This window comes from Verticillium nonalfalfae, assembly GCF_003724135.2.
Source record: "Verticillium nonalfalfae strain VnAa140/NRRL 66861 chromosome Unknown scaffold_92, whole genome shotgun sequence".
NCBI lineage: Eukaryota > Fungi > Ascomycota > Sordariomycetes > Glomerellales > Plectosphaerellaceae > Verticillium > Verticillium nonalfalfae.
In genome coordinates, this window is record NW_021167317.1 from 25,090 (window position 1) to 47,815 (window position 22,726).

At 56.2% G+C, this 22,726-nt stretch overlaps 8 protein-coding genes across 8 annotated transcripts; 2 read left to right on the forward strand and 6 right to left on the reverse strand.

Moving 5' to 3' along the window:
• Positions 1-628: 628 nt before the first annotated feature.
• Positions 629-2,004, reverse strand: EMP7 (Enolase; the record flags this gene model as incomplete). The annotated part of the gene is made up of 2 exons (XM_028643434.1): positions 629-1,424; positions 1,484-2,004. The coding sequence occupies 2 exons, from the start codon at positions 2,002-2,004 to the stop codon at positions 629-631; spliced, it is 1,317 nt and encodes a 438-aa protein (XP_028492979.1).
• A 1,378-nt stretch (positions 2,005-3,382) lies between these two features.
• APE2 (Aminopeptidase 2 mitochondrial) lies at positions 3,383-6,073 on the reverse strand (the record flags this gene model as incomplete). The annotated part of the gene is made up of 2 exons (XM_028643435.1): positions 3,383-3,841; positions 3,908-6,073. The coding sequence occupies 2 exons, from the start codon at positions 6,071-6,073 to the stop codon at positions 3,383-3,385; spliced, it is 2,625 nt and encodes an 874-aa protein (XP_028492980.1).
• Positions 6,074-6,903: 830 nt separating this feature from the next.
• On the forward strand, positions 6,904-7,844 carry D7B24_009361 (uncharacterized protein; the record flags this gene model as incomplete). Its single annotated transcript, XM_028643436.1, has 2 exons — positions 6,904-7,584; positions 7,641-7,844. The coding sequence occupies 2 exons, from the start codon at positions 6,904-6,906 to the stop codon at positions 7,842-7,844; spliced, it is 885 nt and encodes a 294-aa protein (XP_028492981.1).
• An 18-nt stretch (positions 7,845-7,862) lies between these two features.
• D7B24_009362 (uncharacterized protein) lies at positions 7,863-8,636 on the reverse strand (the record flags this gene model as incomplete). The annotated part of the gene is made up of 2 exons (XM_028643437.1): positions 7,863-8,009; positions 8,079-8,636. 2 exons carry the CDS (start codon positions 8,634-8,636, stop codon positions 7,863-7,865), a joined length of 705 nt encoding a protein of 234 aa, XP_028492982.1.
• A 755-nt stretch (positions 8,637-9,391) lies between these two features.
• Positions 9,392-11,386, reverse strand: UGP1 (UTP-glucose-1-phosphate uridylyltransferase; the record flags this gene model as incomplete). Its single annotated transcript, XM_028643438.1, has 4 exons — positions 9,392-10,682; positions 10,748-10,824; positions 10,884-10,979; positions 11,255-11,386. The coding sequence occupies 4 exons, from the start codon at positions 11,384-11,386 to the stop codon at positions 9,392-9,394; spliced, it is 1,596 nt and encodes a 531-aa protein (XP_028492983.1).
• Positions 11,387-15,752: 4,366 nt separating this feature from the next.
• HOS2 (histone deacetylase) lies at positions 15,753-17,243 on the forward strand (the record flags this gene model as incomplete). The annotated part of the gene is made up of 1 exon (XM_028643439.1): positions 15,753-17,243. The coding sequence occupies one exon, from the start codon at positions 15,753-15,755 to the stop codon at positions 17,241-17,243; it is 1,491 nt and encodes a 496-aa protein (XP_028492984.1).
• A 455-nt stretch (positions 17,244-17,698) lies between these two features.
• D7B24_009365 (uncharacterized protein) lies at positions 17,699-19,446 on the reverse strand (the record flags this gene model as incomplete). The annotated part of the gene is made up of 2 exons (XM_028643440.1): positions 17,699-19,182; positions 19,242-19,446. The coding sequence occupies 2 exons, from the start codon at positions 19,444-19,446 to the stop codon at positions 17,699-17,701; spliced, it is 1,689 nt and encodes a 562-aa protein (XP_028492985.1).
• Positions 19,447-20,431: 985 nt separating this feature from the next.
• On the reverse strand, positions 20,432-21,814 carry D7B24_009366 (uncharacterized protein; the record flags this gene model as incomplete). Its single annotated transcript, XM_028643441.1, has 2 exons — positions 20,432-20,485; positions 20,540-21,814. The coding sequence occupies 2 exons, from the start codon at positions 21,812-21,814 to the stop codon at positions 20,432-20,434; spliced, it is 1,329 nt and encodes a 442-aa protein (XP_028492986.1).
• Positions 21,815-22,726: the final 912 nt, after the last annotated feature.

The window sequence follows — 22,726 nt, forward strand, 5'->3', positions numbered from 1 at the left end:
TAGCCGATGACGTGCTGTGCAGCAGCAGTATGGGGGCAAGTTCTAGGTGTGCCGACGCGGGTGAGATGAAGCTAAGGTGAGGCCGTGGGGCCAGATCCAGGCTGAAGGTGCCAAGATGGTTACTATTGAGGCTAGAGAAGCAGGGAAAACAAGTGGTCGTTATTCAAAAAAGGATATCATGAGAAGGGAAGAAATGTATGAAGAGAAGAGATCCATTTGTTCGCGAATCTCGCCTTGTTGTGAATTCATGATTGACAAGGTGAGATTCCAGGTTTTGGGTTTCGCTGCGGTGCGTGCCATCCCTGAATCGCCCGCTAGTCTTTGTGTGGGGTTCAGGAGGATATGCACCTATGAGGACACTTGCTGAGCTTCCCCCAACTGGGCAGGACCAACCAATGTTTGGGCTTCATCATCACCGTCATGCTCACAAGAAACTGCATCGTGTTACTCGTACTTTGCGGGTCATTTGGTCCTCGATTGACTAGGCTAATTATTCTTTTTTTCAGAGTTCAGTCCCTGGGTCATCATCATGAATAGGCGTTTCATCCTTCACACACCGTAGGGGGGGGGGGGGAACCTCTCCTGCAGGGTTCGCCCCGATTATACCCGCTGTCCGGTCCACCATGATTTACAGGTTGACAGACTTGCGGAAGTTCTCGCCGGCGTAGATGGCCTGGTCGCCGAGCTCCTCCTCGATGCGGAGGATCTGGTTGAGCTTGGCCAAACGCTCGGAACGGGCGGGCGCACCAGTCTTGATCTGGCCAGCACGCAGACCGACGGCAATGTCGGCAATGGTGACATCCTCAGTCTCACCAGAGCGGTGGGACACCATGACACCCCAGCCATCGGCGAAGGAGTCCTTGGCGGCCTGGATCGACTCGGTCAGAGTACCGATCTGGTTGACCTTGAGCAGCAGGGCGTTGGCGGCCTTGAGCTCAATGGCCTTCTTGATGCGGATGGGGTTGGTCACAGTCAGGTCATCAGCGACGAGCTGAATGTCCTGGGCCTTGTAGAAGTAGCTCCAGGCCTCCCAGTCGTCCTCGGCGAAGGGGTCCTCAATGGAGACGATGGGGTACTTCTTGCAGAGCTCGGAGTACAGGTTGGCGAGCTCCTCGTACGTGAGCCACTTGGACTGGTCGCTGTCAGGGTTCTTGAAGTCGAGGTCGTACTTCTTGGCGTCCTCCTTGTAGAACTCGCTGGAGGCAACGTCCATGGCAATGTTCATCTTGCCAGTGTAGCCGGCCTTCTCGATGGCGTCGGTGATGAGCTCGAGGGCCTCGTCGGCGGTCTGGATATCAGGGGCGACACCGCCCTCGTCACCAACGTTGCCGGCAGACTGGCCGTACTTCTTCTTGGCCAGGCTCTTCAGGATCTGGTAGACCTCAGCACCCTGGCGGAGAGCCTCGGAGAAAGAGGGAGCGGCGCTTGTGAGAGTCAATAACTATGATCTGCAGACAGCATTCGCGGGATCGGGAGAGCCTACCTGGGCACGATCATGAACTCCTGGAAGGCCAGACGACCACCGGCATGGGAGCCGCCGTTGAGGACGTTCATGAAGGGAACGGGGAGGACGTAGGGCTTCTTGGTGCCGGCGAGGTCCGAGATGTGAGCAAAAAGGGGCACACCCTTCTCGGCGGTGGCAGCCTTGGCGATGGCCAGCGAGACACCGAGAATGGCGTTGGCACCGAGCTTGTTCTTGTTGGGGGTGCCATCGAGCTTGATAAGGAACTCGTCGATCTTGGTCTGGTCCTTGACGTCGATGTTCTCCTTGATGAGGGCAGGGCCAATGACAGTGTTGACGTTCTCAACGGCCTTGAGGACACCCTTGCCAGCCCACTTGGCCTTGTCACCATCACGGAGCTCGCAGGCCTCGTGCTGGCCAGTGGAGGCACCAGAGGGGACAATGGCGCGGTGAAGGCCAGTCTCGGTGAGAACGTCGACCTCAACCGTGGGGTTGCCACGGGAGTCGTAGACGTAGCGAGCGTGAATCTTCTTGATGGCCATGTTGGGCGATTTTAGAGAAAATGGTTCTGATGCGAAAGGAGGGAGGGGTCAGCAACTGAACGCGAACCGAGGAGGGGCAAGCCAGCCAAGTTAAGTATCAGCAAGAGGAAAAGGGACTTGTAAGCAAATTAACAAACAAATCTGATCCAATGACAGCAGGAAAACACCAAGCCTTTTCAGAAATCGCTCAGCGAAGCTCGGACGGTGAGAATTGCCGCAAGCACCAGAAGGCCTCGACGGGCCGTTTCTGAAGCTATGGTGGGGGGAGGGGCGGGATTGAAACTAGGATCTTGGGACAACAGGGTAGGACTCCTCCGTGTGTCAAATGTGTAATGACATGGACGGTGATGACGTGGGGGGAAAAGGGGGGCTGAACTGACCTAGATTGGTAGATTTGGTGATGATTTACAGGAATCGTTGAGTACGGTGTCAAAACAAGAGGAAGAAGTAGAAGTAGGTGGGACAAGGTGTTTTGCAAGAGAGCTGAATTTCTATGGGGTGGGCTTACCAGTAGATGGCCAGGGAGGCGCCAATCTGAGGCAAGGTCGGTCGGTAGGTACCCAATGTCAGGTACCTCTCTACCGCCTTACCTTCGTGCTCCTTCCCTGACGTGGAGCGTGGCCTTGGTTTCTGTGGCTTTCCATCACGCTCGCTCACTTCACCTTCGCCTCATGGAGGGGTAGGTAGGTTTCTGCCCACAGACGAGCACTGTATCAGTTCAAGGGAGCACGGGCCCGTAAGGAGGGGCAGTGATACATTCGCCTCTGCCCCTCCGACCCCTCCTCCTGTGTTGAGCATCAGAGCCGTTATCGGAGAACCCTGTCGTTCCGTGTCTGTTTGCAGTCATCCAGGGTTCCTGCTTAACATGCATGGCCTGACCTAGCAACCCACCAAACGCAGCGACGCACCAACGCACCAACGTACCGTAGGCGCCCCTCAACGAGACCCTAGCCGCCTAGCTCATCAGCATTCCTTGAGCTCCCCACCACTAGCGCTCATGATTCGATGGAGCGCCTTGCTGGCTTGCTGGGTATCAAATTCTGCGGCTTTTCCAACTGGGGCCATACACCCTTCTCAGAGCCTCCCTTGGCAGGTTCGGGTTTCTCGCACGCCGTACGCCGTACGCCGTGATGCCACAAGCTCTCCCATCTGTGGCAAATCACCTCGGGCGTGGGTATATACATGTACAGGTCTACCTCCGCTGTCGCCGGTCCCTGCCGCACCCAAAAGCAGGAGGACCCTTAATGGGACCTGTTTCCCTGATGTCTGATGGTTCAGAGAGGGAAAAAAAAAATAGTATGATACAGAGAGAGGTTTGGCTATTAATAACATCGCGGACTGGTAGGTTTGATTCTCCTCTCCCAAGCCCCCACCCTTTTTACTGTGAATCCAACCACTGTCTCACGTCGTCCGTGTCCCGAGCCTTCCACGACATCTTCGCCTTGATCGAGTCCGTCGCCTGCGCCAGAGACCGGTCGAAGCCGGCCGTGCCCTTGTTTTCGAAGAATGCGGTCACCTGGTCGAGCTGCGCCTGCGTGCTCAGACCGCCGACGCAGTAGGCCACCACGTTGCCGATCATTGGCGATGATGCCGGGAACTTGGCCGAGATGGCGTCCCAGTTCTTCTGCATCCACTCAAAGAGCCCCTCAATGCCCTCGCGACTGGCTCTCAGGCCGCCGATGGGCAGATACACGTCCTGGTCTCGGATCTTGCCACTAAGCAAGAGATCAAGCGTCTGCTGCACCATCTTGCGCGACTGGCCGAGTGTGCGCAACGCAGAGTTACGTTCATCGCTGCTCTTGGCCTTGTGCATGTAGAAGTCGAGAACATCATTGTACTAAGGGAAAGGCAATTTGTCAGCACAGCAACTCGTAATTAGCTGCATTGGTGTCCAAAGACTTACCTCCTTCTCGCCACCGTATTTCAGGTTGAGGGAGAAAACGCTACCGCGGATGTTGGGGTGGACAGCCGATCGATCTCCCTCGTCCATAAACTTCTTGAACATGTCCTGTGCAGCCGCAATGACTTGCTTGTTGCCGCTCATGCCCGCGGCGCCGAAAACCAGCGCCTTGAACTGCTGCTCAACGTGGCCATCCGTCGAGGAGAACTCCCATCCAAGCTTGTCTACGAGCGGAGAGGTGATCTCTTGCTGAAACTTCATAATGGCATCCACAATGTGCTGATCTTCGATCCATGCCATGCGGATAGAGCCCAGGCGCGAAAGAATCTGATCCCAAACTAGGAACTCAGACTCGCCAGCGCTGCTCAAGGCGCGGAAGAGGCCGAGACTGGCTGAGGTCTTTTGGTATCCAGAAGTCGCTAGAGCGCTGGCATCAGCGACGAGGCCGACCCTGTCCTGAACCGTCAACTTGTCAGCGGCGTTGCCGAGCTTTTCGAGGCGGTCACTGGTGTATTGCGTGCGGTAGAAACCGGCGGAGTTGGCGTTGATCTTGAAGAACTCGCCAGCCTCGCCGAGCTTGAAGCTCGAGTCCCGGCTCTTCAAGGTCAGCTCGCCATCCACGCCGTCTTTGGTGCGTAGGTTGAGGAACACAGGGTAGAGGACCTGATCATCCTCGGGCTTGACATCGCCAGTCGTGAGAAATCGGTGTTGCTCAAGACGAACGTCACTTCCGTTCTCGGTGACTGATACAACAGGGTAGCCGACATGCTTGGTCCAGGGGCCCATGATGGTGGCAACATCCTTGCCGCTCACCTCACTCAGGGCCTCCCACAGCTGCTCTGTGCTGGCGTTGCCATACATGTGACGCTTCAGGTATTTGCGCACGCCCTCCATGAAGACCTCCTCGCCGAGGTAATCGGACAGCATGTGGACAACGCAAGAGCCTTTGGCATAGCTGATGCTATCGAAGATCTGGTTAATCTCCTCTGGGCGGCTGACTGGTACTTCAATAGGGTGGCTGCTACGGAGACCATCGAGCGACAAAGCCGACTGCAGATCCTCGGATACGAAGGATTCCTTGAGCTTCCACTCAGGGTGAAGGGCATTGAGGGAGTAGCGAGCACCGAACTCGGCCCAGCCCTCGTTCAGCCAGAGAGACTGCCATTCCTTCATCGTCACCAGGTTACCGAACCACTGGTGCGCCAGCTCGTGCAGAATGACCGAAGACACTCGCTCCTTGACCACGGCACCGCTGGTTTTGTCGTTGAACAAGACCTCAACAGTGCGGTAGGTGATGAGACCCCAGTTCTCCATGGCGCCCGCCGCGAAGTCAGGCATGGCAACCTGATCGAGCTTGGGCAGCGGATACTCGATCCCGAATTCCTTCTCGTAGAACTCCAGACCCTTGGCCGCAATATCAAGGGCATAGCGACCATGTTCAATGTCCTCGGATGGCGGCGCGTAAACCCGAATGGGCACCCTGAAGGCTGTCGTCTCGATATAGTTCAGCTCGCCAACGATGAAGGCGATGAGGTAGGTGGACATCAGGGGCGATTTGTTGAACTTGACTGCCTTCTTGCCATTGTGGGCATCCGTCTCCTCGGCCACGTCCATGTTGGAGAGGCAGGTGAGGCTCTTGTCGGCAATCAGCGTGACGGTAAACTCGGCCTTGAGGGCAGGCTCGTCGAAGCAGGGGAACGCTCGGCGACAGTCGGTGGCCTCCATCTGGCTGGTTGCGATAATGCCCGTGGAGCCGTCGGCCTTCTTGTAGGTGGAACGATAGAAACCGGCCATCTTGTCATTTAATTCACCCTCAAACTTGATTTCGATCTGGCCTTTCGTGCCCTGAGACACAGTCTTCTTGAGTTCAAACGTGCTGGTCTGCCTGTCCTCATTATGGCTTATGTCTGCGCTACTCAGGGTCGTCGCCTGTCCGTCCAAGACCACCGCGACATGCTTAATGTCGATGTCGAGGGCGTGCAGAGTGATGCTGCTGGAGTCTTCGGCGAAGTCCACATCAATCTTGACAAGACCGTCAAATCGGAACGTCTCAAAGTTCGGTTCCAGCGTCACGTCGTAGTGACGAGGGACAATGTTGCCAGGCAACAGACCGCGGTCGGTCGGGGCCTGGGTTGTGGAAGTGCCATCGGCATCAGCGAAGCGGCACATGTTGCGCTTGTAGGAGCACTGGCGCGCGGGCAGACTGCGGAATGGGTTTTGGCGGGGGAGGTTGCGAGCTGGACGGGGAGCTCGAGGGGTCGTTCGGGAAGGGAAGGAGCTAGAGTACCGGCCCAGGGAGAAGCTGCGCGGAAAGCAATCGAGTCAGCTTTTTATCGACCTGTCAAGAGGGGCAAGGTTCAAGCTCGGAAGCTTACATCTGAGGTGAGATTGGCTGTTTGGAAGGAAAGTGTAAACGTCGTAAGACTGTCCCGGCTGGGCGAGAAGACCGTAGATATATGGACATTGGGAAGGAGGGACAAGAACGAGGGGCAAGAGCACGAGGAGACTATGGCTGTAGCTGGCAGTCGGCCAGGCGCGAAGGCGGGGGGTTGAGGGGCAGAGCTGCAGAGTGGCAGGGGGCCGAGGGGTCGGGGGGTCGGGGGGCAGGGGCAGTCTCGAAAGGAGGGGCAACAGCAGCTGCAAGCAAGCAAACATGCACCTGTCCAGGGCTGGGAGGTACTCGGCAGGTTACTAGCTTTCGGGGGTCCTGAATGCGCTGTTGGGGGAAGCTCCTATCTGCACATTCTTTCAGCGCAAAAAATCCGACACTGGCGCTGCCTTAGGCTGCCGATTTCACCCAGATTGTCCCCGGGCCCACTCTGGCCCGCCCCTAGCCGCCGTGCCATCGTACAGCTTCGGCATCGGTCACCACTCATAATTGTGCGGCGTCAGTGAGTCTCTTTTTCGCACAGCCGGTCTACAGCATAAGAACACTCATCTCCTACCGAAGCTGTTCAAACTGGCCAGGATCTGGCCCCAGAAGCTCTCTATTTGGCAATATGTCGTTTCCCACCAGTCGCTTGCGTTCCTCGTGGGATGTCCGAACCCTGACAGGCGAGCCATATGCAGCCATTCATGTCCGCAGCCTCCAAACCGTCGTTCGGGCTGGCACCGACGCTTGGGGACGGACCGGCAAAGATCAACCAGCTCTGGTCACCGCCGAGGTTTCCCTGGCCAAGCCCTTCCATGTTGCCGCCAGCAGCGACACTGTCAGCGAGGACACTGTTCACTATGGGCTCCTGGCCAAAGCTGTCCTGGCAAGCCTGGGCCGCCTGGGAGCCCACAGCGAAGGGGCGAGCCGCATCACCATAAACGATCTCGTCGAACACTTGGGGAATGATGTCGTCTATCCTGGCGAAAGCTCGGATGCCAACCCGCCACGAAGGATATTGCGTGACCCCGCCAAGGTGCGGTACGCCAGTCTAACTTTAGCCCTCCCCAAGGCCTCTCTGCTCGGTGAGGGCGTGAGTCTCACTCACTCAATCGCCTATCCGGATGGTTCAGAGGAGACTGCCTATAAAGCCTGCTGTCTGACATTTCACCGACTTCGCGTCCCTACCTTGATAGGGGTGAACGACAACGAGCGAACGGCCAAGCAAGTCGTCGTGGCTGACATCGACATTGACCAGTTTGTCTGCCAGGCTGATGTATACACGGGTATTGAAGCCGTCATTGTTAAGGTAACCCCTCTATATGGCTCTTTTGGAGGTAGATATAATACTGAACAATCTTACAGACAATGGAAGAGTCTTCGTTTGAGACTCTCGAGGCTCTCGCCGCCACTCTCGCCGCACAACTCTTCAAGCACCTAACCTCGTCGGCGTGTAGCTCAGCTCCAGAAAAGTGCTGGCAGCTGAAGATCGGCCTCGAAAAGCCAACTGCCATCCCCATGGCCCAGGCTTCTCGCGTGGAATACAGGGTCAGCTGCAATGAGCTCTAATCCACACCATTTTCCATCCTACTGCTGTCTCGTAAGAACAGACAACGGGATGTCGCCACCGGTGACTTGCTGGATGAAGCCCTCCGGCGGATCAAAGAGCATGACGTGAAAATGCTCGACTGCATGGATGGATTTGAGACTACTCCAATTGCGGAACCAAATGACCTATGCGCCACAAACATTAGCATGTCGCCCTTTGTGCCATGTCGGTGCCCACAGCGAAAGGTGACTTACCGTATCATCTGGCATATGAGCGCGAAACGCTTCATTCACGTACCCATCGACTTTTCTCCTCGTCTCGTCGCTCAAGTCGCCCGTCTCTGGATCCTCTTCCAAGTCGAACTTTGTCCACACGATCAAGTGCCTGATCCGTGGGTCAATTCCATACGGCCAGTCGTTGTGCAGCACTTTAAGGTCCTCTCCATACTCAAATGGTCTGCCTCTTGGTATGATGGGTGCCTGCCAGCCCAACCTGTACTTCAGAACAAAGTTCATCACGCTGCCGTGTTCTTGCTTCAGATCGTAGATGAAGACCCTGTACTGGCGTAAATCGGACGGCACACGACGGAAGTGCTCGAGGTGATTTGTCGCCGTCAGGTGCCGCACCTCGGCCCACGATTGCGCTTGGTAATCGGCATCGGGCGTGCTCAGGATGCCAATGTCTTTTTCATCAAGTTTGAGCAGCGCTGCCGGGCATTCTTCTGTTCTCGCACTGGGTTCGACGTTGACTTGCCAATATGGCAATGACGATTCGATGACAAGAGTTGGGCCGTTGGAGCGTAGCTGAGGCATGGCGGACTATCAAGTGTTGCCTCGGCGCCTCAGAGACTTCTTGGAGATAGGGTGTCGGTCGACTCCAGCAGTATGCAACCATTCAGTGGCCAGATGAACGACTAACGACCTCCGCAAGAATGAATCAATGTCGTGCTAGATGAGATTGGCTGGTCCAGCGACGTGATTACACAGGTCGAAATCGAAGGATGTTGCAGTGAAGTGGATTTTAGATGAATGTTAAATGATGTGCATCAACTGCCCATTTTGACATGTTAAATTGAGGCAATCAAATGCCGAATTTGGTCGTTGCATTCCTTGTCAAGGCTGGCCCGACCGGGTGCGTGCTGCGACCGGGTTCAGAAAGGAGGCGTGTCGGTGAAGCGCGGGCCTTATCAGTCTCACCCGATCCGGCTGACCACGTGCAACATCGGAGCTGAAGCGGAACACGTCTCGGCTCCCATACTCTTCGTCACGATGCTTGGCAGCCCCTATAAGGAAACGGCCAAGCTGGGATTATACGGCATGCAAAGAAACGTCAACTTGTCATTAGATGCAATCAGTCCACATGTGAAGTTTCAAATGACGCTGCGTTTTGCCTATTAAATGCCAAGTAATGTCTGCATCATGGTGACCAAGCTCTCCACAAACGGATGCACGTGGGAACCCACACGGGAACCTATCAACTGTCCATAAGAGTAGCAAGCCAAGCCAAAAGTCCGACTTGTGTAAGTATCCCCGATCGAAAAGCAAACTCAGAGGTGAAAACAAACATTTTAGTGCTCCAGCAGACGCAAGCTTCCCTGGACAACCACGTTCTCGAGGATAGATCCGGGAGGGATGTCAATGGTGCTGCCCTCGGTCGCCACAATAATGACGGTGCCCTTCAGAGTCACTCCACGACCGAGGTTTACACCACCAGTGATGGTCAGATGGTCGAGCTCGATGATCTTAGGGATCGAAGGAATATGCTTCTGGAAGTCAGAGACCTTCTTGAAGTCGCTGCCCAGCTTGATGAGGGGAGCGTCGCCAAAACGGGACGAGCTCATTTGGAGCTGGCCGTGCTTGACGGTGTAGAGATCAGACTTGACGAGCATCAGGTCAGAGCACGTCTTGACGGGGAGGAAGCGCCTGCGGGGCACATTGACGCCGTGCGCGTTGTTGAAGTGGCGAATAGCAGCGCCCACAGCCGTCTCGAGCTGGATGATGGAGATGTCCGACTCGCCCTTCTTATCACCAGGAATGGTCTTTCCGTTGGGGATGATCTCCATCTCAAGCTCGTCGTTCTCGACAACACGCTTAATGGCCTTGAGGTTCAACCAGATGTTGTTCGTGTTGAAGTACTTGAACTTCTTGATCGACTTGAACTCGTTAACGTGCTCCTTGGGGACCTGGGCGATTTCGAGGAGACGAGCCTGGCCCTCGTAGTCAATGATGGTACCACCCTTAACGTCAGCCTTGGTCTTGTTGGTCAGCTCCATGATGTACTCAGACTCAGTCTGAACCATGTGCTGCAGGATACGGAGGTCGACGACGGCGCCCAGGTTGTCGACGTTAGAGAGGAAGACAATCTCGATACCGCGCTCAATGAGCTGGTCGAGGATGCCAGAGTTGTAGAGGGACTCGAAGACATCACCGTGGCCCGGAGGGTACCATTCGGAGATGGAAGACTCGAACTTCTTGGGGACGGGCAGGAGGGAGTCCTTCAAGATACGGGGGTAACGGGACTGGTTGAAGGTGAGGATGTCAACGTTGTGACCTTCGTACTTCTTGATAATAGCGGCGGTATCATCGTTGGTGTTGAACGAGTTCATCAGAATAAAGGGCACATTGACGTTGTACGTGCGGTTCAGGTACTCGATCTGACGGACGGAAAGGTCGAGGAAGGACATGCCGTCGCGAACCTCAATGACCGACTTGGGACCAACGCAGCCCATCGAGGTACCGAGACCACCGTTGAGCTTGAGGACGGCCAGCTTGTCGAGGAACTGGACGGCCTCCGTATTGGCGAGATCTTCGTAGTCGACAACCTGGCCCTGGGCGGGAGGGGCGATGCGGTCCCAGTCGCTATAACACGAATCAGCAAATAGTTCTATATTTCAGGGCACTGACATAAGCGACGGGTGGCTTACACAGCGTTGCCCTTGGCCTTGTCGTTCAGGTAGCGACGGAAGAGGGCGAAGAAGTTGTCCATCTCCGTGTCAAACAGCTACAGTGCAGCATTGGTTAGCGTGCCAATCATCGTGACTGCGAGCTTGGTCGACTGACCTTCTTCTGCTCAGGGTCCTCCACGGACTCAGCAAGCTGGGTGAGCGCATTGCGCATCTGGGCAGCGGCGACATTGGTCGAAGTGTTCTCGAAAGCCTGGCGGGCGAGTTAGCAACAGAATCGCAGCAGTGCGGTCAGTCTGCCTGATGCAGAAGAGTCGACTGGACCCTGGTGAGCTTTTTGCGGCTGGCCACGCGGCTGGCCACGAGACAACGCACAAATGTACACGCACGGAATCTCGCGAATCAAACGGTAACTCGCAGAAGAGGGAAAAGGCTGCCTCGGGGCGATTGAAGCGTGCATTGCCCAAAACCAGACGTCGTTCGAGAAATCGGGAAACTTGGAGGGAACGGAAAGAGGCAGCTACTCACCATGTGCGACCTCGTCTTGCCGTGGTGGCGCGAGGTGAACTCCTGCTCGTTGCCGGAATCCTTGCCGCCATTGCCAGCACCAGCAAGGGGTGACAGGTGCGAAGGCAGCGCGCTCTTAATTGCGGAAGCCATTTTTCAAGGATGTGTTGTATATATCGTTGAAATGAACCGTCTGGGGAGCTGTGATGGACGAAGAACCTGGCGAGCAAAGTGACGGGGCCAGAAATACGAAGTCTCGATGAGGTTGAGAGGAATTGGGGGAGAAAGTAGGAGGGATGGCGGGGTTCGCAGAAGCTCGAGTCCTTAGTTGTTGCTGGGCTGCCTGTGCCTGACGTAATTGGACGTGGTAAGCTTGGGAGGCACAACGAGTACGGGCAACATGCTCCTGCCATCTGCATCCTGACGCTTGCCCCGAGCCTGTCCGCCGCTCACAGTTCGTAGGAACTTGCGCCGCGGCCCATTGGCAGGCAGGTAAGGCAGTCCGCATTACAGATTGTCTTCAGAGCGTGATCGACGGAGCCGTCCACAGGAAAGATGGGTCTGATCATGGCTTACCTTGGCTTGACCGGTGGTTTGCGAGCTGTGCAAACGTACGTGGGAACGATTGATGTGTGAACCAGAAAGAACATGGGGAAGGGGAAACGGCTCCAACAGCATAGGGGGGGTAGGCCGGGTAGTTTTATGGTTTATCACAAGCTGGACAACCTAGCAGCAGGGAAGCTCAGGAGGCACCGGCTTCCTTGGTCAAGTAACTATTCAACCTGGCAGCATGGATCAGACAGATCCTCTATCACTGTGGGAACTGGAACTGCCTTGCCAATGTCCAATTTCCTACATCCACGCTGCTCTGGGCCCCCCAGGGCCTCCACCCCCCGCCTCCATCGAGATTCCGCGGTCCCACCTGCTGCGCGGCTACGGGGTTCTAAGGAGAAACAAAAAGAGAGAAAAAATCACCAGAATAATGCCTCTCCTCCATGCAAGACTGGCGTTCTCGCTGAGCATTCAACAGGTGCCGTAAACATATGGTGGCGCTGCCAGGCTGCAGCTCTCGCCCCCCTTCCCATGTCCTACAGGTGCTCAACCCCCCACCTTCCCACCCATTTGCCGCCCAACCGCCCAACAAGAGCGAGCAATTCCCCCTCCATTGCCCCCCGCTGCCCTCCATCAGCCTTTTGTCCATCGCTCAAATCCGATGGTCTGTCCCGTCCGCTCAGGGAGGACATCGTTCCGGGCCTTTACTGCAACAACCCACCCTGAATTTTCCGAATATATCTCGTCACACTCTCGCTTCCGCTGAAATGCCCCCCCCCCCACCCCCCCCCCCTTCAACACGAGAAACGAGGAACGAAACGAGAGGCGGACTTTTTGTGATTTTCCCTCCCCAGACCACATCCCCCCCCCCTTCCCTTGTCGTCTGGAAGCTAGTGACAAGAAGAGAACCGGGCGAAAGCTATGGCCACTCCTCATTCCTCACGCAATTTGCTGACCCGTTCCAACACGGGCCTCAGGTGCTACAGTCTAGATTGGCTGCTTCGGCTGTCTTATCATGAGTGGCGGTTCACTAGGTCTAGAACTGGTGCTGTCATATAGGAGAGCTTTTTTTGGTCGAATGACGTCTCGCCATATCCCCCATGTGCCATTGCATTTGGCTCTTTTGGGTTCGGTGCGTTGTGGTTTTTATAAAGGCCGCAATGCCACAGCAAAACTCCGACTGTGGATATCCGTGCTACGCTTATTGTTTGTCGTCTTGTTATGCTGATAGAATTGAGACACTCGGCTGGCGTGTGTAGCACATATATCACTGATTCCAGGACGCCACTTTATGAGCTCGCTAATTTTTGCACAGTACGATTCAAGTTACGCTACTGGGGTTTTTTTTATGCTTCCATCAACCTCGTACATTGACTCCTCCCTTGGGTATCATTTATCAAGTCAAAAACGCCATTCCCCATATGGTTGGTTGATCCTGTGCCGTGTAATCACTTCTTCTTGCCCATCTTCTCCGTACAAACTGGACAATACCAGGTCCCGTTGGGCTCGCTCTTGAGACCAACGCAGGACCAATGGAACCACTCATAGGGACAGTCGTCGTTGTCGCAAGCCACCATGTCGCCGAAACTAACATTCTGACATGTGCAGTATTTCTTGTCATCTCCAGCATCATCGTCGTCCGCCTCACCCATGCTCTCGTCGCCATCTCCATCTTTGCCTTCTCGGTTGGGTGTGCCGCTGGCTCGGTCCAGTCGCCGCTCATCGCCATCGTCCATGCTTGCACTCTCCGCTTCCGACAACTCACTCTCTGCCGTAGACGCCGGCGAATTTCTGTTGCCAGACTTTTTCACACGTGACAGTGACGACTTCGGTGCCTTTTTCCGATTGACTCCGTTCGGAGTGCCCTTGCGCCCCAGGCCTGACACGCTCAGCGCTTTTTGAGAGGCGGACCGGGGACCAGCGCTGCCGGCACGAACAGTGGCGGCGGCCGTCCCTGGTCCCGCAGAGCCCTTTGGAGTCCCGGGACCTAGGGACGAGTGTCTGGCTAGTGCGCTGGACGCTGAAGGTAGATTGCCCAGTCCAGAGTTGGCTCGAGGTCCACGCTTCGGTGCCCCACTCCCCGGGCCGGCGGAAGTCTCGCGTGCCTGTCGATTGAGAATCATACTCGCAGCCGGCGTTGCCGGTGCGGAAGCCGCATGTTGTTGTGCCTGAGCGGTTCGGACTTGAGGGTTGGTCGCGCGTGCGGCGGTCGGGGTGGCGGAGTTGACTAAAGGCCCAAGAGGCGTAGCATTCACGGCCGCGGTCGCGGAGGGGTGGCTGCTGGGGTTGACGGCACGCGCGGACGGCGCAGAGTGGTTTGCAGCACTCGGCCTCAGAAGAGAGGGGCATTCGTCGGGGTCGTTAAAACCAGGCTCGGCGCGATCGTAGAGTAGCTTGATGTGCTGGTCAAGGTTTCGTAAATGTTTGTCCATGTTGGCCTGTAGTCGCTGCGTCAAGTTGATCTTTTCGGTTGCCAGCCTGTCCGCGCGCGCAAAGTTGTCGCGGATTTGCGATCTCAGGCCTTCCTCCTTCGGGTTGACCTCATGGCTGCCTTGAGCCTTGATCCATTTTTGTATCTTGCCGTCACGGTCGTCAACAAGCTTGACACATTCCTGGTATTGCCTGTCCTTGTCGGCAATCTCGTCTTGCATGAAGCGGATCTCCTCGGGGAGGTTCTGGACGCGGTTGATCCAGTCATCGAGGACGATAGCTGGGTCGAGGGCCTCGGCCGCCGGCATCTTCCTGACCCAGTCGATCGACAGATCGTCTCTAGGCATCGGGTTAACGGAGGGGCTGCGCCCCGATGTTCAGTGGAAGCAGATGCGACGCGAGAAGCAGGCTCGATGGGTGGCAGCAGATGGGCGCGGGGAAATCCTCGCTGGGCCAGGGAGAGCGACGTGGAACGGAGGCAGAAGAAGCAGACTGGGTGCGGTAGTGGCAGTGATGGTGTTTGAAAGACGTGGCAAGGAGAGGCGACAGAAGAGGCTGTAAGAGGACGGATGGGAATTGTGATGGGGTACGCGAACGATACCGGGGATGGCGCGCCAGAGGCAAGATGGAGTGTGCAGATGTGGAGGTGGGAGGCCAGCGTCCTATGCAAATGGCAAGTGACAATTGTGACTTGGCTCACCTGTGGGAAAGGGGGGAAAGGGTGGTGATGATAAGAAAATATGGAGGCTGGGAATAGAGTCGGCGTGTTATGATGCGCTTGCTCTCGTACAACGGTTCTCTTGATACGAGCGTTGGGAGAGCGAAGATGTGTCGTAGTCGCCTGGGACCTGGCGTGTGAGGATGGCAAGACTGGAGGTCGCGGACCAGAGGTGACAAGGGAAATTTCAGCCTCCCCAGTTTGCCCCTCAATGACAGCAAGATGGTTGGTCGCACAGGCTCATGGAGTGACTTAGGAAATTGGTAGCCTGCATCGGCTGTTACATGTGCACACACGGTAAACCGCGCCGTTAAGGGGTAACGAGCTCTCAGAGGAACTTGGATCCAATGTCGTCCGACCCACTCGGAAGGCACGCCCATTTTTCAGGGCCCTCTTCCAGGTCTGGGCAGCGGGAGACCATACCGACAGTCAGCAAGATTAAGGTACATAAAGCCACGAAGATGTACCATGTATCCAGTGGACCCAAGTACCTAAGCGCACGAGCTAAGTACCTGCCGCGCCTGCATCCGTGGATCTCTGTAGGTGATTTGTCTTCGACGTCTTCAACACGACAACGTTGTCACGATACTTGCGACTCAGCTCGGCAAATGATGCGCCTCTGTATAGCCAGTGGATCAACGTACTTCTCATTGTGCTGGCGGTGACGTCTTGAACCTCCCCCTTACAAATCACGACTTCAGGTCCTCGCGTCCTCCTGCACGTTCCACATCTTAACCTTGTCTCATCATCTAACCTCAGCTCGCCCACACGTGAGTCTCGACAGTTTGAGTGACAGGCGCCGCTCGCCTTGCCGCCATCATGTCCAATGTCACACCGCCTTACAGGTTCCGCTCGAAACCAAATTACCTCCCACATACAATAGGAACGGATCCTATCGTGGAGGAATACAGCGTCCCCCTTGGACGGCCCAGCGATGAGGACAATGCCAAATACTTTGGTAAATGCAAGCGGTATGCACAGGAAATGGGCGTCACGAGGCCAAAGGGGTATAATGTCTCCTTTCACGTCAATCCGGAGATGGAGAAGCATCACTTCGGCCAGACCCATCCGATGAAGCCCTGGCGTCTGACCTTGTCGAAAAGTTTGGTCTTCTCCTACGGCATGAATTTTGCCATGGACAACTACACATCGAGAGCTGCAACCTTTGAGGAGCTCAACAGCTTTCATTCCAAGGACTACCTCGACTTTCTGGGAACAGTCATGCCCGAAGCGCAGCCCCGAGATATTGAGAACCCTACGCCGGAGCTCATGTTCAACCTTGGTGGCTCCGACTGTCCGTTGTTCGAGGGCCTCTACGACTACTGCTCCATGTCCGGCGGGTGTTCCCTGGACGCGGCACGCAAGATCTGCTCGAAGCAGTCTGACATTGCAATAGCTTGGGGCGGTGGGCTTCACCACGCCAAGAAGTCAGAAGCCTCCGGTTTCTGTTACATCAACGACATTGTTGTCGCCATCCTCCAGCTCCTCCGGTGCTATCCCCGCGTGCTCTACATCGATATTGACGTACATCACGGCGATGGCGTCGAAGAAGCATTCTTCTCCACCGATAGGGTCATGACCGTCTCCTTTCACAAATACGCGCCCGACACGTTCTTCCCCGGCACTGGCGCCCTCGACGACAATGGCCCCAAGAACGAGCACAACCCGGGCGCGCACCACTCGGTCAACGTCCCGCTGAACGATGGCATCACGGACGAGCAATACGGATGGCTCTTCGAGAACGTTATCGGCAAGTGTATCGAAAAGTTTCGTCCCAGCGCCATCGCCCTGCAGTGCGGCGCCGACTCGCTCGCCGGCGACCGTCTTGGCAAGTTCAACCTCCAGGTGCAAGGGCACGGTAGCTGCGTCGAATTTTGCAAAAAGTTTGGCCTTCCCATGATCCTCTTCGGCGGCGGCGGCTACACGCCGAGAAACGTGGCCCGCGCCTGGGCCTACGAGACGAGCATCGCCGCCGGCATCCAGGACCGCATTGCGCCCATTATTCCGAGCCACACGCCGTGGCGCGACCAGTTCCGCTACGAGGAGCTCTTCCCGACGCTCGAGCAGATTCTAGGCGAGCCCCGTGTCAACAAGAACCCGCAGAAGCGCCTGCACGAAATTGTGCAGCACGTCAACGAGCAGCTGCGCTTCGTCGAGGCTGCGCCGAGCGTCCAGTCGCAGGTCATCCCGCCTGATCTTGGTGGTATCCGGGACGACGTCGAGGCTCAGCTACGCGAGGAGAGAGAGGCGAGGGACGACGGGCTCCGGAAGCTGCGGGAGGAAGCGATCGGTATTCCCATGGAGCTTTGAGGGGGTGTTTCTCAGGATGATACGTTGTATTTTGACGAGCCAGATACGGAGTTTGAGGACCCATGATTTCGAATACACTATGACTTCCTCTCAACCAAGATCATTTATTTCCCCCTCATCTCACCGAGGCAACATCGCTTCACAGAGATCAGAAAAAGTTGAATCCACTGACGCTGACTTGACGGTCACTTGAGTTTTGAGGGTAGGCCAAGTGACGTTGTATGTCAGCTACTACGTCTAAACCATTGCGGGCATTTGTTTCGATGCGACTTGTCGGTTGCCACCCTGCCGCCATCTTTGAATGCCACTAATCAACTTGGCAGCCTACAGCGCCCGTATGGTTGGTCCGTGTTGATGAGAGACTCAGACTGATGATGAAAATGCTCAGAATGATTCCACGTCCCCTTCCAGGGGGGATCAACTAGACACAAATAGTGAGGCTTGTGTGGCGACTTCTAGTGCCCCTGTACCGCATTTTCGGCCTCAATCTCCAGTACCTTGCGCCGCAACCCTCTAGTCCGGACACCCACGAATACAACCAGCAAAATACCGACCGCAAAGCCAGCAGACAACAGTATGACGTTGACGGGCACCGGATCCCCTCGGAAAGTCTGGTGAAACAGATAGTCCAGGCCCGACTGGGAGAAATTCAGTAAACCAGAGAGGCAGATGATGGTGCCATAGACGGTGCCGAAGGTTCGGAAGCCAAAGACCTTGGCGCTGTAGTCGGATACGGCCGTGTAGTAAAATGGGCGGTATAGTACAAAGAGGCAGATGCCGGTGTAGGCAGCCCACGTGTAAGGTAGGATGCCCAAGACGCCAATGGCAGTTGCAATGGTGACGAGGACGGCGAGGACGATGAAGGTACTTGTATGATCAAGGAATAGGCCGATGAAGGGGATCGAGAAGATACCGCCAACGGGCAAGGCGACATCAAAGAAGTTGTTCACTTCAATGGCTTGTTCGACATTGTCGAAGATGGCTTCGTACTGAGCACGGATCGTGGCGACAAAGTAGTTGATGCGCGTCATCTGAATGACAGTGAAGAGACAGATGAGGACGAACCAGGGCGATGCAATCTGTTGCAAAGCTGTGTTGGCGTGCATGACGCCCCAGACTCCAGATATGGAATTCTTCTTCTCCTCGCGCCGGGCCTGTTCATCCGCGCCCTGAGCACCGATCAACTCCTGAGTGTCGTCCAGAACGGTCTGGCGGTGAGAGCGCTGTTCCTCGCGGAGGAGAGCAGTGTTCTCGTCGATCTGATCATCCAAAGTGTCATCTCTTTCAATGGCAGCTTCCATCTGGTCTGCCTGCTCAGCAAGATCACCCATTGTCTTATAAGACTGTTTGGGCATCAGGGTCATTTGTACGACCAGTATGAAAGCGGGTACGACGAGGTAGGCGAGGAAGAATTGGCGGTAGCCAAAGGACCCGTCGGTAGCCTGGAAAATGAGGCGGTAGGCAAGGAACAGGGCGCTGGATGAGTCGAAAGCGCCCGTCAGCAGGGCGAGGATAAGGCCAGAGTGGCGAGGAAATGCGTTGGAGAGCTGGAAGGATGAGATGAAGGTGAAGGGCCCTCCAAGTGCGAGGAGCAGATAGCCCAACAGAAATCCGTCAAATGAGACCTCGTCGGCATAGGCCATGAGGAGAGAACCAGATGCGAGGAAGAGGCTACCAGCAATACCGCACACACGCGGACCGTAGTGGTCGAGAATGGCGCCCACAGGCAGCGCCGCTACATTGGTAGCAACGGCAGCTACAGTGAACATGAGGTTCAAATGTATCTCAACACAAGTGTCTCCGTGCGTTGGACCAGGCTCATCGCCGTAGCAAACATCTCGGTAGGCACCCTCTGCTTTCAGCACCGGTTTCAGTGCGGCATATCCAAAGACAACGCCGGCTGCGAAGAGACAGTAGACTACAGTAACAGCGATCTGTACTACATGACGATATCGGAAATCAGCAAGAGGGAAAACATAGAAGCATAGCGACACTTACGGATCCGTTTCCATTGCGGCACCTCAAAGCCGGACACAGCTTGTACGACATCGGACTTGGAGGCCGGAGGATCCCATTCGTCTGGCAGCGGATTGAAACTCAGCTTCCTTGCACGTATACTGGAGGCATCACTACCGCGTCGTGAACCTGGGGCATGGGGCAAAATTTGGAAGGTTTCGAGAGATCCCACACGATGGAGCGACATCTTGAGGGAAGTCGCACAGTCGTGTTTTGAACCGAGTGCAGGCGAGGATGGTGAAAGATAAGGAATCGGGGGTTCTGACGTTTTTCGATGTAGTTGTGGTGTGCCGAAGCGACGGTCAACCCAATGTTCTGTTTCAATCGCAGCGAGATGCGCTCAGACTTGTGCAGCATACCCCTTTGAGCCCCAATCACCGATTCCAAACACACGAATTGTAGACGAGAGGGATAGACCGAGGTGGAAAGGCGAGAGGTAGAGAAAGATACAGCCAACGGTGATGGCGTCACTACTACGAAAGTCATGCACGAGACCTGCTTATCTTTCGAGGTACCGCCAATGCCGCACTCCCCACTCCACAGCGCCCCCCCCTCTCTCATGGGCAGCATCAGCCACCGAGATAAGGCAAATTGAACGTCATCGCATTGCACATCGGAATTATATAGGTCGGCCAAAGCAGTAAAGTACATACACGGACGAAGCATCATCTGTTCCGATGCCATACACACAGCACATAAGCGCGACAAGGTAGTCGGTGTCCACCAATGCACCCTGTCGCGGCCAGCCATAGAGCAAAGCAGCGCAAGCGCGCAAGCCAAATGCACAAAGATCGAGGTAAGAAAAGCAGAATAAACAAAGGAAATTGTCTAGCAACAGACGGTTGACTATTCGGAAACGTCCTCGTCGTTTTTTTGCCTTTCCGAATAACCTTGGTCTGTTTTCTCTGTCTCCGATCCGATGTCTTCCGCTATGTCAACCCGTCGTCTCTCCAACCTAACATTTCCAATTCACGAAACATATGCACAGCCAGATCCGAATGAGGTGAAGCAAAAATGCGCGAGACCAAACGATTGGGCTGTTGCCAGTTAAGTTCGTCCTGGTGCCAGTCCCATGCGCTCCGGAGTCCAGGGTATCGTCCAAAGGTATCAACAGTTCACGCCTCCCAAGGCCACGCAAGACGATCCCAAGTCGCTGAAACCATCGTCGCCGCTTAATTCTTGTAGAAGCGGATGATGGCCTCGCCCTTGGTGCCAGCCAGTGTTGTCTGCCAATGGTTAGCTTGATATGTCCTACACAGAATCAAGACGCGGTCACTTACGGTGCAGCCGGTGGAACCGCCACCAGTGTACTGGCCGTCGATGAGAGCGCACTTTGTGTTGACATCACCAATAATCTCAATGTTGAAGTCAAGCTGAGCCGTGCTGGTAGGCAAGTTAGGGAAGATGGAGATGTACGTGTTGCCGTCGGCGGCCTTGCCGGTCCCGATGTTGATGGGGGCCCAGTTGCCGGCACCCTTGGGATCGACGGGGCTGTTCCAGGTGCAGGCGTCCTCAACGGGCAGGCCCTTCTTGTTGACGTAGTACTGGGCAGTGGTGGGCAGGTTGTTCCAGACGTAGTAATCGTTGGCCGAGGGGTTGGTCAGGGCGACCTTCTCGCCGGGCTGGGGAATGGTCGGGATGACCATGGACTCGGTGCCAGGGTAGTCGGTGCGGCAGACGCACGAGGTCTCGTCAAGATCGTTCTGGATCCAGACGCCGCCGGCACCCTTTTCGCAAAGAGTGTCGTACTCAGGACGGCTGAGCTCAAGATAACCGTCTGCGTTGCAGTAGAGGCCACCAATAGACTGAAGCGTGTCGCCCTGAGCCGAAGGCCACTGGGTCTTCTGGTACCCAACGGGGCAGGCGTACGAGCAGAAGGAGCCAGGGCTGCAGCCCTCCTTGACGGCCGTCTCGATGTAGCTGATGGAGGCATCGCCGACCGAGTACTTGGGCACCTTTTGGACGCCGATCCAACCCTCGGTGCCCAGGTAATCGACGGCGAGCGCGCCGTAGTCGGAGGGGAAGTGGGAGCACTTGACCTTGCCGCTGTCGAACTTGGAGTTGATGCCCTGGCCGCCCGAGCTGCTGCTGCCCTTGTCGACCTTGACGGCGGTGGTGGTGGGAGGCGGGGCGACCGAGCTCGTGGTAGGCGTGGGCTCGGGGGTCGTCTCGGGCAGTGGCGTCGAGGTGGACAGCTCCTTGGACTCGAAAAACTGAGCCGCCATGACAGGCGTCGGGGTGGGAACCTCGGAAGTGGATGGGGGAGGGGGAGGCGGCGGCGGGGTGTACTCGGGCTTGCTCTCGCCGACGACGACGTAAAGACCGTCCTCGATGCCCTCCTTGGCCTTTTCGGCCGCAACGTGCTCTCCGGCGAGCTCGTACAGGGTCACCGTCGGGCCCACCTCGTAGACGGTGACGGCATCAGGCTCACGCTTCTCGACAGGCGACGCGACGTGCTTCTTGTGAAGCTGCTGATGCTGGTGGTGGTGCTGAGGCTGAGCAGCGACAGTGGCGGCAAGCGTGGCCGCGAGAGTGAGGTGCACGATGGACTTCATGATGACTGGCGGTCGTCTGTCCTTGGAGTCTCGCCTGGATGCGTAGTTTTGTATGTGAGTTGTCAGGGCGTTGATGAGTGCCGTTTAAGTTTGCTGCTTGATTCGATAGAATAACGAGTGAATATGCGCCGGCCCTGGTTTCAAAAGAATGTAATGGAGAGCGAACTCTCGAGTTGGAAGCGACGGAGGGCAGATGGAGCGCAACGAACGGAAACGATTGAGGGCTTCGTTGGGAAAAAGGAGTGAAAGAGAAGGAAGCAGGGTAGAGACTGGGTGGAGGGATCAGGTGAGAAAACATGGATCGCGACGAGGGAAGGACGGGCTAATCGCCCCTTGCGCCCCGAATCCAGCCAGGCAGGAGGCAGACGGGCGAGCAAGGCTCCCCCTTCACCCCCCGAGCTGCCATGGCACATCCCTGACCATGACCTTGAGGGGGGCTGGCCCGTGCCATTGCAATCGCCATAGACTCTTACCAGGCTGGGCCAGGAGAACCATCGACTCACCGACGAGGGAGATTGAGCTGCTTTCCCGGCGTCTTGGAGGCCGCGGCCACTGAGCCATCTCCACCCCACCTGCTCACTCCGCCTGCCCGCTGCTGCAGGTACGCCGGCGACGCGGTTGGTCCATCCCCCCCTTCCACCCCCTTGTCGACGTTGCGCTAACAACCAACTTCAATCTTGAAATGGCGAACCGCGAACCACGAAACCACAGTCGCTCGTAAACCCCCCTCTCCACCTCATCTTGCGTCGTGGAGCGACTCTTGCGTGTCCCACCATGCGTTCGAAGTGCCGGCATCTCTTTCGAAGCCCCCCCCCCCTTCCTTCCTCCCCATCTTCTCTTATCTTCCCACTGTGGTCCCGACGAGTGTGTCGGGCCCCTGGCTTTTCCCCCGACAGTTGAAACAAACTGGAC